At 48.4% G+C, this 17,088-nt stretch overlaps 1 protein-coding gene and 1 long non-coding RNA gene across 2 annotated transcripts in view; both read left to right on the top strand.

Annotated features, from left to right (window-relative positions):
• The first annotated feature begins 1,597 nt into the window (after positions 1 to 1,597).
• LOC309345527 lies at positions 1,598 to 1,998 on the top strand. Its single transcript, XR_014158289.1, has 2 exons — positions 1,598 to 1,772; positions 1,872 to 1,998. It is a non-coding gene; the product is annotated as an uncharacterized lncRNA (long non-coding RNA).
• Positions 1,999 to 11,209: 9,211 nt separating this feature from the next.
• XPO7 (exportin 7) overlaps positions 11,210 to 17,088 on the top strand; it is a 52,429-nt gene continuing 46,550 nt past the window's right edge. Inside the window, exon 1 of the mRNA XM_081868430.1 lies at positions 11,210 to 11,379. Within this exon, the coding sequence (XP_081724556.1) occupies positions 11,362 to 11,379 (18 nt within the window). The 5' untranslated portion in view covers positions 11,210 to 11,361. The remainder of the gene's footprint in view (positions 11,380 to 17,088) is intronic.

Below are 17,088 nucleotides of genomic sequence, written 5' to 3'. Positions count from 1 at the left end.
TTGTCGCTCTTACGTCCCACCAAGGAGTTGATCTACGATATGTAAACAACTCTATTTCTCTCTTTCTCCTCCCAGACCCAAGAGCTCCAACAGTGCCTCCCAAAATGGCGACGGCATTTTTACCTGCGTCATTCCAAAACTCTTAGCTTTCCAGCTTCATCTTGAAACATTGCTTTGGATCGAAAGTTTATCTCCACACAGCCTTAAATCCACAGCTTAAGTCCTTAATTTCTGACTCATTAGGGGAGGGGATTCTTGTTAAATCACATAGAAAAAAGGGAAGGCAGGTTGTTGTTTTTTCCTCCCCCCTCAGTCATTTGTCGTACCGTATCTTGACGTATCTTCTCATATTTTATTCTTGTCTTGTTATCAGAGATCTCTTCTGTCAGCAGTCTTTACTCCCCTTTTTCCTTGAAGCATGTGCAATTAATCTCGTCCAAATTGTTTCTTTTAAAGATCATTGCAACTAGCGGCGCGAATCAGGGACGGCGTCAAGGAGTGCCGGAATCCCACAGGAGGGCTTTGTGCCTAGTGCCCCCACCCCCACAAATTCGGGGGTGGTATAGGGCACAGCAGGCAAGGGCCGTCCCCCCCACAATCCTGGGGGGGGGGTTAAGGAGGCTAATTACCCCCATCATAGCCTCCAAATTACCTCGTGTGGGTCGGAGAGATGTTATTGTCAGCCATCTTCCGATGCGCCACCTAGTGGCCCCTAGGGCCAGGGCTTTTTCAGTGATGGCTCCGACCTGGTGGAATGCTCTGTCTCATGAGACCAGGGCCCTTCAGGATTTAACCTCTTTCCGTTGGGCCTGTAAGACAGAAAATTCTCTCCTGGCCTCCTTGCTGGCCCAGGTAGGACCAATTCAGCCAGATAGCCCTGGGGATTATCTGAATGATTTTTGGTTTTTATTGTTATTCATGTCTTTATACTGTATTTTATGCTGCTTTTATAATTAAGTGTTTAAAAGTGTTTTAAATTTGTCGTTAGCTGCCCTGAGCCTGGTTTTTGAACCGGGAAGGGCGGGGTATATAATAATAATAATAATTAAAAAAAAAAAAAAAAAAAAACGATGGAACTCACACTCACATGAGGCAGTGGTGGCTTCCAACTTGAATAGCTATAAAAGAGGATGAGGCAAATTCATGGAGGAGAAACATATGGACTAGCCAGGACAACTGTCTACAGCTGGAGGCAACAATGCTTCTGAAGGCCAGTTGCTGGAAGCCACAGGAAGGGAGGTTGTTCTTGTGCTCGAATCCTGGTCGCTGGTTTCCCACAGGCACCTAGTTGTTCACTGTGAGAACAGGATGCCGGACAAGATGGGCCATTAACTTCTTGGTAGTGGCGCCTGCCCTGTGGAACGCCCTCCCACCAGATGTCAAAGAGAAAAACAACTACCAGACTTTTAGAAGACATCTGAAGGCAGCCCTGTTTAGGGAAGCTTTTAATGTTTAATAGGTTATTGTATTTTAATATTCTGTTGGAAGCCACTCAGAGTGTTGGAAGCCAGATGGGCGGGGTTTAAATAAATAAATAAATAAATAAATAAATAAATAAATAAATATTATTATTATTATTATTATTATTATTATTATTATTATTATCATCATCATCATCCAGCTGGTTCTTCTGATGACCTTACGTTAGCCCTCTAAAAGACAGGGGGCTGGGCTGGAGGATCCGTGGGATCCCTTCCAACTGTACTCACGGATCCTCCTCCATCCACAGCGCCAAGGGATTCTGGCCGACTCCACAGCCAACGCTGATCTCGGTACCCCGAGAAATTCACACAGGAGTATTTCAGTTGCCCCGAGAAATTCACACAGGAGTATTTCAGTTGCCCCGAGAAATTCACACAGGAGTATTTCAGTTGCCCCGAGAAATTCACACAGGAGTATTTCAGTTGACACAGAAGAGCCCTGCAGCTGCATCAGATCCAAGATTTCCACAACAGTGAACCAGGAGCCACAATGGAAAGCCCACCAGCGGGTCCTAACCACAAGATCCCTCTCTGACAGTTGCTGCAAAGCGACTGGTATCCAGGGGCAGATTGTCTCAAGCAATTAAGACATAACGTAGACATCATGGTTGGTAGCCACCAACAGCCTTATTTGTTGTTGTTGTTTAGTCGTTTAGTCGTGTCCGACTCTTCGTGACCCCCTGGACCAGAGCACGCCAGGCACTTCTGTCTTCCACTGCCTCCCACAGTTTAGTCAAACTCATGCTGGTAGCTTCGAGAACACTGTCCAACCATCTTGCCTCTGCCATCCCCTTCTCCTTGTGCCCTCCATCTTTCCCAACATCAGGGTCTTTTCCAGGGAGTCTTCTCTTCTCATGAGGTGGCCAAAGTCTTGGAGCCTCAGCTTCAGGATCTGTCCTTCCAGTGAGCACTCAGAGCTGATTTCCTTAAGAATGGAGAGGTTTGATCTTCTTGCAGTCCATGGGACTCTCAAGAGTCTCCTCCAGCACCAGAATTCAAAAGCATCAATATGGAAGTGAAAGCTGGACCATAAAGAAGGCTGATCGCCGAAGAATTGATGCTTTTGAATTGATGCCTTATTACCCTCCCTGAAATTGTCTAATTCCCTTTTCAAGCCATCACCACATACAGTGGTACCTCGGGTTACAGACGCTTCAGGTTACAGACGCTTCAGGTTACAGACTCTGCTAACCCAGAAATAGTACCTCAGGCTAAGAACTTTGCTTCAGGATGAGAACAGAAATCGCGCAGCGGTGGCAGTGGGAGGCCCCATTAGCTAAAGTAGTACCTCAGGTTAAGAACAGTTTCAGGGTAAGAACGGACCTCCAGAACGAATTAAGTTCTTAACCCGAGGTATCACTGTATTATAATAATAATAATAATAATAATAATAATAATAATAATAATAATAATAATAATATACCCCAGCCAGCCACTCTGAGCAGCAGTTCCAACCTAATATAAAAACACAACTTAGTGAACAGGAGGGCTGTACACTTAAAAAAAACACAAAACACCAATCCGTGCCCCCAGCTCAGCATCTAAAAGACACAACACAAATAGGAAAGGGAGTGGGATGGAAAGCTAGCGAAATCAGCCCCCCAGTTAAGAAAGATATGGAGTTCTTCTCCTGTCCTTGAAGCTTTTAGAACGTAAACAGAGGAGGGAGGTGACAAATGCGATCTGCTGGCCTGTACACAGAGCCCTGCTGCTTTCCCTCTGCTGCAGAGTCATTGCTGCCCCTCACTCTAAATAGTTTTATTTGAGTTACAGATAGGTAGCCGTGTTGGTCTGCCATAGTCAAAACAAAACAAATTCCTTCCAGTAGCACCTTAAAGACCAACTAAGTCAGTTCTTGGTATGAGCTTTCGTGTGCATGCACACTTCTTCAGATACACTGAAACAGAAGTTTCCAGACCCTTCTATATAGTGAGAAGGTGGGGAGGGGTATTACTCAGAAGGGTGGTGGGAATGGGTGATTGGCAGATGCCAAGGAATTTGTTTAGTTTTATTTGAATTCATGATGCCTGTCTGACTACTACACTCAGTGCTGTCAAATTCCCTAAATATTTTTCTGCAGGCTTCTATATATCCATGGACTGCTGCCTTGCCTTGGTAATGGACTGGGTGAGAGCCAACAAACTGAAGCTCAATCCAGATAAGTCGGAGGCACTGTTAGCGGGCGGTTCCTTAGACCCGATGGAGGGGAGGTTGCCTTGATATGGTTACACTGCCTTCGAAGGAATGGGTGTGCAGCTTGTGAGAACTTCTGGATCCTTTGCTGTCACTTTGAGTTCCCGTGGCAAAAAAAAAGAGTGACCAATAAAATAATAATAATAATAATAATAATAATAATAATAATAATAATTCCAGTTACAGATAGGTAGCCGTATTGGTCTGCCATAGTCAAAACAAAATAAAAAAATTCCTTCCAGTAGCACCTTCAAAGTAGCTATTCTATTACAAAGGAATTTCAGAAATAGACTGGAAAGAGAAGCTGCTGAATTGCAACTTATTACCAAACTTAAAACCATGGAGAGACCTGGTCTGAACAAAGACATTGGATTCTTATCTCATTATACATGACAAAGCCATTTTTCACCTTCTCACCCCTTGCTTTTTCCTGTAAGACCTATTGCAGAGTCGTCAACAGGCTCATCACAGCTATCTGCCTATCACCCATTCCCACCACCCTTCTGAGTAATACCCCTCCCCACCTTCTCACTATATAGAAGGGTCTGGTGACTTCTGTTTCAGTGTATCTGAAGAAGTGTGCATGCACACGAAAGCTCATACCAAGAACTGACTTAGTTGGTCTTTAAGGTGCTACTGGAAGGAATTTTTTTATTTTGTTTTGAATAATAATAATAATAATAATAATAATAATAATGCACAAGCTGTAAGGCAAATTGCAGCAAGCATTGCTCCCTGCGTACAGATGACAAGGGGGCTCTGCATAATTTCCTGAGCTTCACAAAGAGAATTTCTAAATATATTTATTTTTAGATGTATAATCTTAGCATATAGCTTCTGATGTTAACTGGGGGAGGCGGGAGGCTTGGAGAATGATATGTATACAGTCATACCTCAGGTTACATACGCTTCAGATTGCATTTTTTCGGGTTACGGACTGCCAAAACCTGGAAGTAGCGGAACGGGTTACTTCCGAGTTTCGGCAGTTGCGCATGCGCAGAAGCGCTAAATTGAGCTTTGCACATGCGCAGAAGTGCTAAATCGCAACCCGCGCGTGCGTAGACGCACCGCTGCAGGTTGCGGACGCTGCGAGTTGCGAACGTGCATCCCGCACGGATCACGTTCGCAACCCAAGCGTCCACTGTACTTGGTTTTCTTCATCAGCTGAATCAAAAACATGTTAAAGGGTGGATTGGCTGTTTGAGCCCTGAAACGGCCTGGTGGGAAGCCAGGAGGTCAGAAAGGGATCAACGGAAGCAGCTAGTGGGGACATCTGGAAGGAGGAGTGGGGGGGCTCTCTGAGAGAGGGGGTCCCACTCAAGGGTCATAGAATCGTAGAACTGTAGAGTTGGAAGAGACCAAAAAAATTGTCTAGTCCAGCTCCTACAATGCCGGAATCCAGGAACTACAAAGCTTAGAGGTGGCATTGTCATACCAGAACACCAGCGGCATAGCGTGGGTTGTCAGCACACGGGGCAAGGCAAGTAATTTGCGCCCCCTAACCCGGGGCAAGGCAAGTAATTTGCGCCCCTAACCCCTAACCTGCCGCTGCTGCCAGCTTCTTCTTGCTGCTGCCTGGGCTGGGGTATTTACGGTAAGGTAGCCACGGCGGCGGCGGCGGCGGGTCCGTGTCAGGTGATCTGAGGCAGGTTGCCGCTGGCGCTGCCGCCCAAACGACGCCGCTTGCCCGGAGGAGAAGGAGGGCAGAGAGGCGATGAAAATGCAACATGGCCCAGCAGCTGCAGCAGCGGGGCTGTGAGGAGGGGCTGCCTGGCGCACCCTCCGTGGCCCTGACGCGCGGGGCCCGCGGCGAGCGCTGAGAGCCGCTGCCTGCCGGACGCCTTCAGCCCGGACGCGCGCACAGCTCGTCGGTTCCGCGAGACATGGGGCTCTGCTACAGCCTGTGCCCGAGGCTCTTCGGCAACTCTGGAGGCGGCGAGCGCGCCCCACCCCCCAGATGTTGCGCCCAGTGCGCCCAGCCCCCCCTGCACCCCCACGCTACGCCACTGCAGAACACACACACTCCGGTACTGCTCCCTGGATCCCGCCCCCCACTCTATCTTTATCCTAGAGGTGGCCAGCATGTTGCAGCTGCCCAATGTTGTTGCACTACAACTCCCAGACTGCCTGGTGCGGATGGGAGTTGTAGTCCAAGGGCATCTAGAGAGCACCAGGCTGGCAAAGGCTTTAAGGATCTCCTAGAACACACACAAGATGATGGCATTTCTCTGCCCAGAAACAGCCTCTTATTTATACCCGCCAAGTGGATAGGACAGAAAGTGTTACAGGTCTCCCAGGAAGAATATTTAATAGCTGGTTGTTTTCATTCCCTGCTTGCTCATAAAGCAAATGCAGCCCGCACTTCACTGAAAAGGCAAGCCTTTCTCCTCCACCCTCCTTTACTCTTGCCCTCCCCTTCCCGCTCTTCCACCTTCACAACCAAGAGAGGTGCCCTGCCAGGGGGCCCAGAGGGCCAACCCACTTCTGTCATGCTCAGGCCTCAAAAGAAGGGTGGGGCATCCCTAAAGGGAGTGGGTGGCACTGTGGTCTAAACCACTGAGCCTCTTGGGTTTGCCAATCAGAAGGTCAGCAGTTCGAATCCGCGCAATGGGGTGAGCTTCCACTGCTCTGTCCCAGCTTCTGCCAACCTAGCAGTTTGAAAGCATACCAGTGCAAGTAGATAAATAGGTACTGCTGTGGCGGAAAGGTAAATGGTGTTTCCATGTGCTCTGGCACTCATCATGGTGTCCCATCGCACCAGAAGCTGTTCAATCATGCTGGCCACATGACCCGGAAAGCTGTCTGTGGACAAACGCCAGCTCCCTCGGCCTGAAGCGAGATGAATGCTGCACCCCATAGTTGCCTTTGACTGGACTTAACCATCCAGGGGTCTTTTACTTTTTCTAGAGCATCCCTCCTCTGTCCCATAGCCAATACAGTGGTACCTCGGGTTAAGTACTTAATTCGTACCGGAGGTCCGTTCTTAACCTGAAACTGTTCTTAACCTGAAGCACCACTTTAGCTAATGGGGCCTCCTGCTGCTGCCGCGCCGCTGGAGCACGATTTCTGTTCTCATCCTGAAGCAAAGTTCTTAACCCGAAGTTCTATTTCTGGGTTAGCAGAGTCTGTAACCTGAAGCGTATGTAACCCGAGGTACCACAGTAGGTGCTTTATAGCTATAGTTTGAAGCAGGGGTCAGCAAGGTTTACCTTGCCTGGGCCGGTTCACTCCAGCAGAGATCACTGCGTGGGCCAGAACACGCACATGCAATGAGTGTGCGTGCCAGTGATTTTCGGCATCTGCGTCAGTGCAGATGCAATTTTTGGTGTCTGTGCAGACGCAGACGTGATTTCCGACGCCATGGAAGCCAGTCGCCGCCCTGCAACGGTTTAGCGCAGCGGGTGGGGACTCGCAGAGCAGGCAGCTTGGTTTGGGGCATCTCGTGAGCCAGTTAAACAACCCCCATGGGCCACTTGTGGCCCACAGGCCTTAGGTTGCCGACCCCCTGGTTTGGAGGGTAGGGATCCCCCCCCTATTTAATGCAGATGTGTAACATGATAGTCCAGACCAAAATTAGAGGGGGGTGGCCTCTGACACTTATTTTACACTGGGACAAATTTCTGAAATTGTGTGTGGCATGGAGAAAGTGATAGAGAAAAGTTCCCACCCCCACCCCCCTCTCTCACAGCAATAGAACTTGTGTTTAATGCTCATCGCAAAGTATTGGAAGACACAAGATCTACCCACCCGGGAAGAATGGCAGATGAAGGTGATGGATTACATGGAACTGGCGGAAATGACTGGCAGAATCCGAGACCTGGGAGAAGAGTCGGTAGAAGAAGATTGGAAGAAATTTAAAGACTATCTACAGAAACACTGTCAAATTAAGGAATGTTAGAAGGATGTTGGAATGAAGTTAGGTGGTTTTAGCAGTAATGTTACAAAGGAGTATGTAAAAATGGATTGTTAATAGGTGAGAATGCAAAGTTATAATATATTAAGATAAATTATTAAGATAAAAGCAAATATGGAAAGGATTTGCTGAAATCGCTAACTGAACTAGAATACAAAAAAGGGAGGTGTGAGGAGGTCAGGGAAACAAGCAAATGAAAGACAAGACATGGAAAGGTTGATTTGTTTTTAATTGTTTTTACCTTTCTGTATTTTGTATTTTTTGCTTCTTGTTCTTTTTTTATTTTATTTTTTCTTATTTTTGTAACTTTTTTGAAACTTTAATAAATATTTTTTTTTTAAAAAAAAGAACTTGTGTTTAATGAAGCTGGAGGATTCAGGACAGATAAAATTAAGTTCAAGAGTAAAATCTTCCTGTCTGGGCAGCCCAAGACCTTCATAGACGCTGCCCAGGCTTGCGCCCCAGGGAGGTCGCTTTGATGCTGCTAATGCAGCAGTTGGATTTCACTTCTGGAGGCGCACTCCATTGTCTTTTGAGACAGACGGATGTCAGCCAGCACATAGTGAAACGTAACTCGCTCTGCAGGAGGCGGTGATGGGCACCAACCTAGATAGCTTTAAAAGGGGATTAGACAAATTCCTAGGGAGGGCTCTCAATGGCTACTCAGCATGGTGGCAATGCTCTGCCTCCACAGTTGAAGCCAGCAAAGCTTCCAAATACCAGTTGCTGGAAACAACTAGAGGGGAGAGTGTTTTCATGCTTGAATACTGCTTGCAGGTTTCCCATTGGGGCAGCTGCTTAGCTACTATGAGAACAAGGTAAAGGTAAAGGTACTTTACCTTTAAAATACCTTTAAAGGTAAAGGGACCCCTGACCATTAGGTCCAGTCGTGGCCGACTCTGGGGTTGCGGCGCTCATCTCTCTTTATTGGCCGAGGGAGCCGGTGTACAGCTTCCAGGTCATGTGGCCAGCATGACTAAGCCGCTTCTGGCAAACCAGAGCAGCGCACAGAAATGGCTTTTACCTTCCCACCAGAGTGGTACCTAACTACCTACTTGCACTTTGACGTGCTTTTGAACTGCTAGGTTGTCAGGAGCTGGGACCGAGCAACGGGAGCTCACCCCGTCGCGGGGATTCAAACCTCCGACCTTCTGATCGGCAAGTCCTAGGCTCTGTGGTTTAACCCCCAGTGCCACCAGCATCCCTATGAGAACAAGATGCTGGAATAAATGGGCTGTTCACCCGATCCCGCAGGCTCTTCTCATGTTCTTATACACAAAGTGATCCTGTTGTCAGTTTATAACTACAGATGGAGAAAGGATTGCTCCTAAATCTTTTTACTGCACTTGGCAGGGGAAAAACATACCGTATTTTTTGCTCTATAACACGCACCCGACCATAACACGCACGTAGTTTTTAGAGGAGGAAAATCCGTAGGCATGCCACCCGTAGGCATTCCCTCCATAACATGCACAGACATTTCCCCTTACTTTCTAGGAGGAAAAAAGTGAGTGTTATGGTGCAAAAAATACGGTACATGCTGGGTAGTAATGCCATTATGTTAGTAGGACCCCTGCTGGTGCAAGCAGGAGAGGAAGGAAGGGGTTGTGAGGTGGTGAGCTGACCCTGTTCGACCCCTTAGGGTTGCTCAGTGCTCATTCCTGCTGCCTCAACTGCCTCCAGTTCAATCTCCTCCACCCCACAGCCGGTCAAGGCCCACTACCATGTAAGACCAAGCCGGGAAGCTTTGATCCTATATATAGTGGTACCTCGAGTTACAAACGCCTCAGGTTACAAACGCTTCAGGTTACCAACTCCGCTAACCTGGAGGAGGTAGGTAGCCGTGTTGGTCTGCCGTAGTCAAAACAAAATTAAAAAATTCCGTCCAGTAGCCTCTAGTTAAGAACAGTTTCAGGTTAAGAATGGACCTCCGAAACAAATTAAGTTCGTAACTAGAGGAACCACTGTACTGTACATCTCTCCTGTCCCCATGGACTTACCCACACTTAGCTTTTGCCCTGCCTGTTTCAAGGCAAGCTTTTTTGTCTTGTTCCAGAGTTTTCCCCACAAGAACCCATTCTTTAAAGCCAAAGCAAACGTCAATTTGGGTTTTCCACACATTGGCATTTGCTCTTATTGAGCTTTAAAGAGTGGGGTTCTGCAGGAAAAGCTCCAGAGAAGGGGGGAAAGGGTTCTTGGACACAGAGGTTTTAAATTGCAGATTGTGCCTGAGAAGAGTGGAGAAAAGGTAAGTGTGGATAAGCCCCATGTCTACAGAGTTTTAGCGAGAAGGAGCAAGAGCCAGTGGGGTGTAGTGGTTAAAGTGTCAGACTAGGATCTGGGAGAGATCCCGTTTCAAATCCCCATTCAGCCATGAAGCTCACTGTGTGAACTTGGAAGATCACTACCTCTCAGCCTCAACTACCTCACAATGGGAACCACATATGCAGGGGCAGACTTTTGTAATATGGCCCCCCAAAATGGATCTTCTCAATTATGGATCTTCTCAATTTTGTACCCCCTCAGTTCAGTGCACCCTGCACACAGGAACCACCCACACCGCCCTAAATCTGGCGCTGACTGACTCCACTTTGAACTCCTTAGGATATGGTATAAATGCAATAAATAAATAATAAATAAATACGACTTGGGGTAACTGTGGGAAATGCCCTTGGCACAAACAAGAACAAGCCAAGGGTAAGGGGTAAATTGGGAAGTGGTGCTTCTGAATGCCGGTTGCTGGCAAACACAAAAGGGGAGAGTTCTCTTGGGATCAGATCCTGCTTATGGGTTTCCAACAAGAGGCATCTATCTGAATTGGCCCCTTGTAAAAAGAGGAGGCTGGGCTCTTTTTTTTCCTTTTTCTTTTTTTTCCTTTTTTTTCAAAATATTTTTTATTAAGGATTTTCTTGTTTTACAGAAGTGTAGTGCCTCGTTTTTTGTTTTTTGTTTTCTTCTTCTTCTTCCATGTAACGTTTTTACAAATCCGTTTCATTTGTTGAGGCATTAGGGGGAGAAGAAAACAGAAAGAAAAAAGAAAGGGGGGGTGGGGAGAGGGAGGATGGATGGGGGTGGGGTCGGGTGGCGGTGTTTCTACATACATTAAACATAATAGGCTGGGCTCTTTTTATGTTCGTATTTCGAATCTGTCAAAACAGGCTGCCTGGTCTGACCCGCTTATGGACTACAACTCCCATCAGCCCCTGCCGGCGCGGCCGTACGACGCTGAGGCTGATGGGAGATGTAGTCCAAAAACACCTGAAGGGCGCCCGCTTGGAGAAGGCTCCCTCAGACGCCTCCTCCCTGTCCCCACACCGCCCGCCCCTCTGAGTCTGGCTGTTTCAGACTAGCTCCCTACCCCGCGCCCTCCACGGAGGAGCCCTGCCCCGCGCCACGACGCGCGGCCCCTTTAAGAAGCCATGTAAACAAAGTCCGATTCCACCCCGCGCATTCCCCCCGCCCCGTCCCGCGACGCGCGCGCAACAGTCTCTCTCCCCCCGCCCTGCGCGGTGACGTCACTGCGGCGCGACCGGCGGCTCCCTCCTCTACGCCGCCGCAGAGCAGCCGAGCCATTCCGAAAGCCCGCGCGGCGGCCGCAGCGGCGGCGGCGTCCCTGGTTCGTTCGAGGCCCCCCCCCCCCGCTTGACGCCGAGTGCGTGAGGAGGGCCGGCGCCAGTGCGCAGGCGCGGCAGCCCTGGCTGGGTCGCCTGCGGTGGGAGGGGGCGAGAAGCGGCGGCGGCGGCGGCGGCGGGAGCGGAACATGAATGGAGCAAAATGGCGGATCATGTGCAGGTGAGGGGATGCGCGAGGGAGAGCGGGGCTCGGCGGACAGGCCGCGCCGCCGGGCCAGAGACCTGAGGGGGCCTCTCGGGGCCTAGCCTGGCGGGGGCCACCCGGCGGGGGCCGGGCCTAGCCTGCCGGGGGCCGTGAGGGAGAGAGCGCGCGCGGGGGCCAGGCTCGGCGGGCGCCTCCTGGGCCTGCGCCGGAATGGAGGAGGAGGAGGACGGGCGCCCGGGAGAAGGTCGCGGCCGGGCCGGTGGGAGGGTGGCCACCGGGCCGGCTGCGCTTCGTAGCCCTGGGCCCGTGTAGCTCAGGACCGCCTGCACTGGCTGGCAGGCAGCGGCTCTCCAGGGTTTCCAGGAGGGCTCCCCACCTGGAGATGCCGGCGGGGCTGAGCTTCCCTCGTGTAAGGCAGGTGCCCCGCGGGGGAGAGGCGGGGTCGGATCCGGCCCGGGGGTACTTCACTGGGGCTCCGGCTCCCTCTGATCCAGCTTTCTGGGTTTGGGAAGGGGCCCAAAGGATAGAGCACACAGCAGAGCTAGGAAGCCAAAACCCAATAACCAGCCTCAGCCCACTTCTTAGGCACTTGGCCTCGGCTGCACTTGCTTCCACGGAAGGGTTACAGATAGGTAGCCGTGTTGGTCTGCCATAGTCAAAACAAAACAAATTCCTTCCAGTAGCACCTTAAAGACCAACTAAGTCAGTTCTTGGTATGAGCTTTCGTGTGCATGCACACTTCTTCAGGTATCTGAAGAAGTGTGCATGCACACGAAAGCTCATACCAAGAACAGACTTAGTTGGTCTTCCACGGAAGGGATAGCAAAAACAACCTTCTGCCCTCTCTCTAGTCCCAAGTAGCGCAGCGTTATGCCGGGATTTTTATCCCCCTTTTGCAAACTCTGCTTTGGTCAGTCCAGCCCCCTTGGTGGCCTTTTTGGCAGGACTGCGCTGTGGTTTAGGAAGAATGGAGAACTTGCAGGAGTTGCGCGGAGGGGGATGTGGACCTTGGGCTCCTCCAGGGCAGTGGCTCTGGGCATAACATCCTCTAGCCTGCTCCTTCTGGATTTGGTACCTCCGAGTGCCACAAGGGTGAGCTGTTCATTTGCTCGTAACTTGGCTGTGCAAGTTCTTGGAGATGAAATGCTTTGGAGTCACTTCGCACGTTGCAGAGAAAAATGGCTCCCCGTCATAGGTTGACATGTCTTTTCTGAAAGGCATTTGTGTAACTCCTTATAATTATACCCCCAGGAACAGCAGCAGACTGAGAGGAGGTATGTGTGTACCATCTCTCCTCATATTTACAAGTGGCTATGGTTGACCCCAAGTGGGAATGCGAGGGCCTGTCTGTTGGAATGCATGAAGTGCCCTAAGTGTTTCCCCGATAGCTTTCTTTTCTTTTTTCATTTTCCTTAGTTTTGCCATTAAAAAGAATTAGTAATGGTCTGATTAAATGTGAACTTCGGCTGTATGTAGATCATTCTTTCTAGCAGAATAGTTAAGCTATAGAACTCACTCCCACATGAGGCGATGATAGTCACCAAACTGGATGGCTTTAAAAGAAGATAAGACGAAACAGCTATTGATGGCCACTGGCTATGAGGTCTATACTGTGTCTTCACAGTTGGCGCAGCAATGCTTCAGAATACACTACAGGAGGCAAGCATCTGATTGTCCACTGTGAGAAGAAGACACAATGGACAATTGGCCTGATCCAGCAGGCTCTTTATATGTTCTTACGTTAATCTTTGGATATATTCACTAGTCATTTGTTTTAATACACCATATGCGCAAATGTAAAATAAGTTTCTCAAGTTTCATAATGGCAAAACATCTGGTTTTCTGTTAGGTTTGTTCAGGCTGCCTTTATACCAGGTAAGCTTTCTTGTCCATTGAGCCCAGGATTGTCTACTCTAGCTTGCTGCAGCTCTCCAGTCTTCAGTTCCACCACCTGATTCCCTAACTAGAGATTGAACTTCGCTCTAATATCAAAAGTTTCGAGTTACTGTCAACTGGGATGATAAAATTCATTCCAATGAATGTATTTATTTATTGCATATATATATCACCTTTTCTCAAAGGAGCTCAAGGTGACGTACATGTTTCTCCCCTTCCACATTTAATCCCCACAACAACCCTGTGAGGTAGGTTAGGCTGAGTGGCAGCGACTGACTCAAGGTCACCTACTGAGCTTTGTGTCCGAGTGGAGATTTGAACCCTGGTCTTGAACCCTGGTCTTCTAGATTCTAGTTCAGCCCTCTAACCACTACACCACACTGGCATGAGTAGAATCATAGAATTTCAGAGTGGGAAGGGACCACAAGAGTAATCTAGTCCAACCCTCTGCAATGCAGGGTTCATTTGCCTAATGTGGGGCTTGAACCCACAACCCTAAAATTAAGGAGTATCTTGAATGTCCTTCTCTAGTGAAGTCTGGTGTATACCAAATGTGAAAAAGCCCACTGCTTCACTGATAAACTGCAGGCTCTGGTTGGCTTCCAAGCAGCTTGGATTTAACACATCTTGATCAATTCAGAACTTTATTGCTTGGATCATATTGACTACATGTGGTGATCTTGTGAATAAATGAACATGAGTTATCAGCTTTTAAAAGAAAATATAGCCCTCCTTGCATAAAGATATTGACCTAGCAAGCAGTTATTTACGGGTCTAGTTTATGGTCCCCACACCAATGCTTGGGTGGATATATTTCACTGCAGGATGTTGTTGTTGTTTAGTCGTGTCCGACTCTTCGTGACCCCCTGGACCAGAGCACGCCAGGCACTCCTGTCTTCCACTGCCTCCCGCAGTTTGGTCAGACGCATGTTTGTAGCTTCGAGAACACTGTCCAACCATCTCGTCCTCTGTCGTCCCCTTCTCCTTTTGCACTCCATCTTTCCCAGCATCAGGGTCTTTTCCAGGGAGTCTTCTCTTCTCATGAGGTGGCCAAAGTACTGGAGCCTCAGCTTCAGGATCTGTCCTTCCAGTGAGCCCTCAGGGCTGATTTCCTTCAGAATGGAGAGGTTTGATCTTCTTGCAGTCCATGGGACTCTCAAGAGTCTCCTCCAGCACCATAATTCAAAAGCATCAATTCTTCGGCGATCAGCCTTCTTTATGGTCCAGCTCTCACTTCCATGTATGGCGGTCCAAATGCAGAGAGGTAATCTGGATTTGCTGATAGATCTCTGGATTGTTTGCAGCAAACTGGCAAGGAGTTCTGTCTCCTAGTTTAAGAGTAGCAGCAACAAAATTACCCTCCTCGCAACACACATAAACACACACACACACAACTAACCTAATTTGTGCTTCTAAAAGGGCAAAAGCTTGGGGTAACTAGGAGTCCCTTTTGTGGAAAAAATGTGAGCTCTGGAATGCAAAGCACATTCCTGGGTTCAAGAGTTCTTCAGTTTTAAGTGTATGTTTTTTTGCACCAGCTCTGATTAATAGATTTTGGGGTTCTAGTAAAAATTGTAAGAAAATCCAGCAAGCAACAAGCCTGTCAACACCTCTCCTCAGGTCAACCTTCGGTCAGATAATAGGAAGTTCCAGTTCAATAGAGAGAGATCTGTGTTTGCCAGGGGTTACCTGTCAGTTTAATATTGAAAAAGGAGTGATAAACAAATACGTGAGAATGGAATTACTCCAATTGCACATCCAGTCCGGCATCCTGTTCTCACAGTGGCCAACCAGATGCCTGTGGGAAACCTGCAAGCATGACCTGAACACGACCATTTTTCACTCCTGCAGTTTCCAGCAACTGGTATTCGGAAGCATTTCTGCCCTCCTGGCTAATAGCCATTGATAGCCCTCTCCCCCACGAATGTGTAACCTTTCATCACATTCTAAAACCCAAGAAGGTATCTGTAAATTGAAAAAATGAATAAAACCCCCTCCCTCTTTCTGTTTTGTTTGGGCAACCCTTCAAAATACTGCCACAGGTGCAGAGAGTTGCAGTTTTCTTCCTGAAGTTAGGTTAGCCATTTTCTCTTGTTTTTTTTAGTCTACAGGCCCTTGTTGCTTTCAGTCCAGTTGCCAGTCTGAATGTAGCACATGGTAGATGCCTCTGAACTCACCTGCATGTCAAAAGCAGTAGCTGCTTGAACCACCTTCTCCCTGACTGTTTCTCTCAGCTGTCCTGCTGTTTGTCCTCCTTTCTGGCCTTTAATGGTGAAACTAGTTGGGTGGTTTTAGAAATTGTTCTAAGAGAGAGTTCTTTACTGTCACAGCAGCATGTTGTTGGCTGGTGTGGATTGCATTTGAATAGAACTTTTCTGGAAGCAGGCCTTGTTGGGTATCACATTTGGGCTTTTGAAATAATCCTTTCTAGGTAAGATTGGATAGTTACCTTGGAGGGGTTTTGCCTCACTCTCTAGCACATGACATGTTGTCTAGAGCTGTTCTTCTGCACTTGTCTGACAGCCCTGTACTTGCTCTCAGTTTGTGGTGCACTGCTGTCATCTGCATTCGGTAGATAGCCAGATCAGAGTAGAGGTGGTGAATGGCATGAGATTGGACAAGATAGCATGGCTCTTTTAGTTCTGATCTTATGTAAATGTTCTCTCCCCACCCATATGCACTCCTGGGCAACTTGTAAATACCGTATTTTTTGCTCTATAACACGCACCTGACCATAACACGCACGTAGTTTTTAGAGGAGGAAAACAAGAAAAAAAATATTCTAAACGAAACAGTGGGTGTATGATTTTTGTGGTTCATGCTGTGGCCACAGATATGTCATCTGACGGTGAGTTTGGAGTTGCCCAATGCAAAAATCCTGAGGATCCATGTGGATCCATGCTTTGTAACCATGTTTTAAGTGGGGAGGGAAGGAAAAGCACTCAAGGGACAAGGAGCATGCGTGGGGTGTGTGGAGAAGGATGCTGCTAATAATGCAGAAGAGGGATATAAGGGGAGAAGGCTCCTCTCCTTTCCTGCTTTGCTCCTTTAAAACAAGCAGGCTCTGCTTCTCTCCCTCCTCCCGGCTTAGAGAGCTGAAAAGCTTTGTTGCTATTTAGCGAGCTGAGTGGGGAGGAGAGAGGGACAGAGAGCACAGTTTAAAGCAGCCAACCAGACAGGAGCCGCTTACACCTGTGTAAGCGGCTCCTCTCCCATTTTGCTGTTTCAAAGCGAGCCGTGGAGGAGGGAAGGAAGGGGAACCATGGATCCTCTGTTCACGACTGCAGCAGATCCCACCCCACCCCCCGCCACCTGTAGGCATTCGCTCCATAACATGCACAGACATTTCCCCTTACTTTCTAGGAGGAAAAAAGTGAGTGTTATGGTGCAAAAAATACGGTAAGTCATCGAGGCAAGCACAGTCCAATACAGATTATGGCCTGCTGGGGTCTTGATCAGTCCTGGGAATTGGCAAAAGGTAGTTTGTTTAGGCCACGGAGGTCCACAAGTTAGAATCATGGGCTTGTAGGTTGGAAGGGATCCTGGGGGTCATCTAGTCTAACCCCCTGCAGTGCATGAATAATTTGTGTAGTTTTATGCAAGCCTTCCCCAGCCTAGTTTCATCTCTCCATGTTTCAGACGGCAACTCCTTTCAGCCCCAACCAGCTTGGCCATATGAGGCTGAGGGAAGTTGACTCTAAAACATCTGGAGGACCCTGGGTTGGGGGTGGCTGGTTTTAATACAGTAGCAGATCAGTGCTTATTTTCTAACCCTGTAACGGCTTGAGAAACAAGGCTGCCACTGTTAACTGAGGGAGAAAGTTGGTG

Source organism: Podarcis erhardii (assembly GCF_964252035.2).
Source record: "Podarcis erhardii genome assembly, chromosome: 7".
NCBI classification, from domain to species: Eukaryota; Metazoa; Chordata; class Lepidosauria; order Squamata; family Lacertidae; genus Podarcis; species Podarcis erhardii.
Note: the sequence above shows the minus strand (reverse complement) of the source record. Positions and strands in the feature narration are given on the sequence as shown.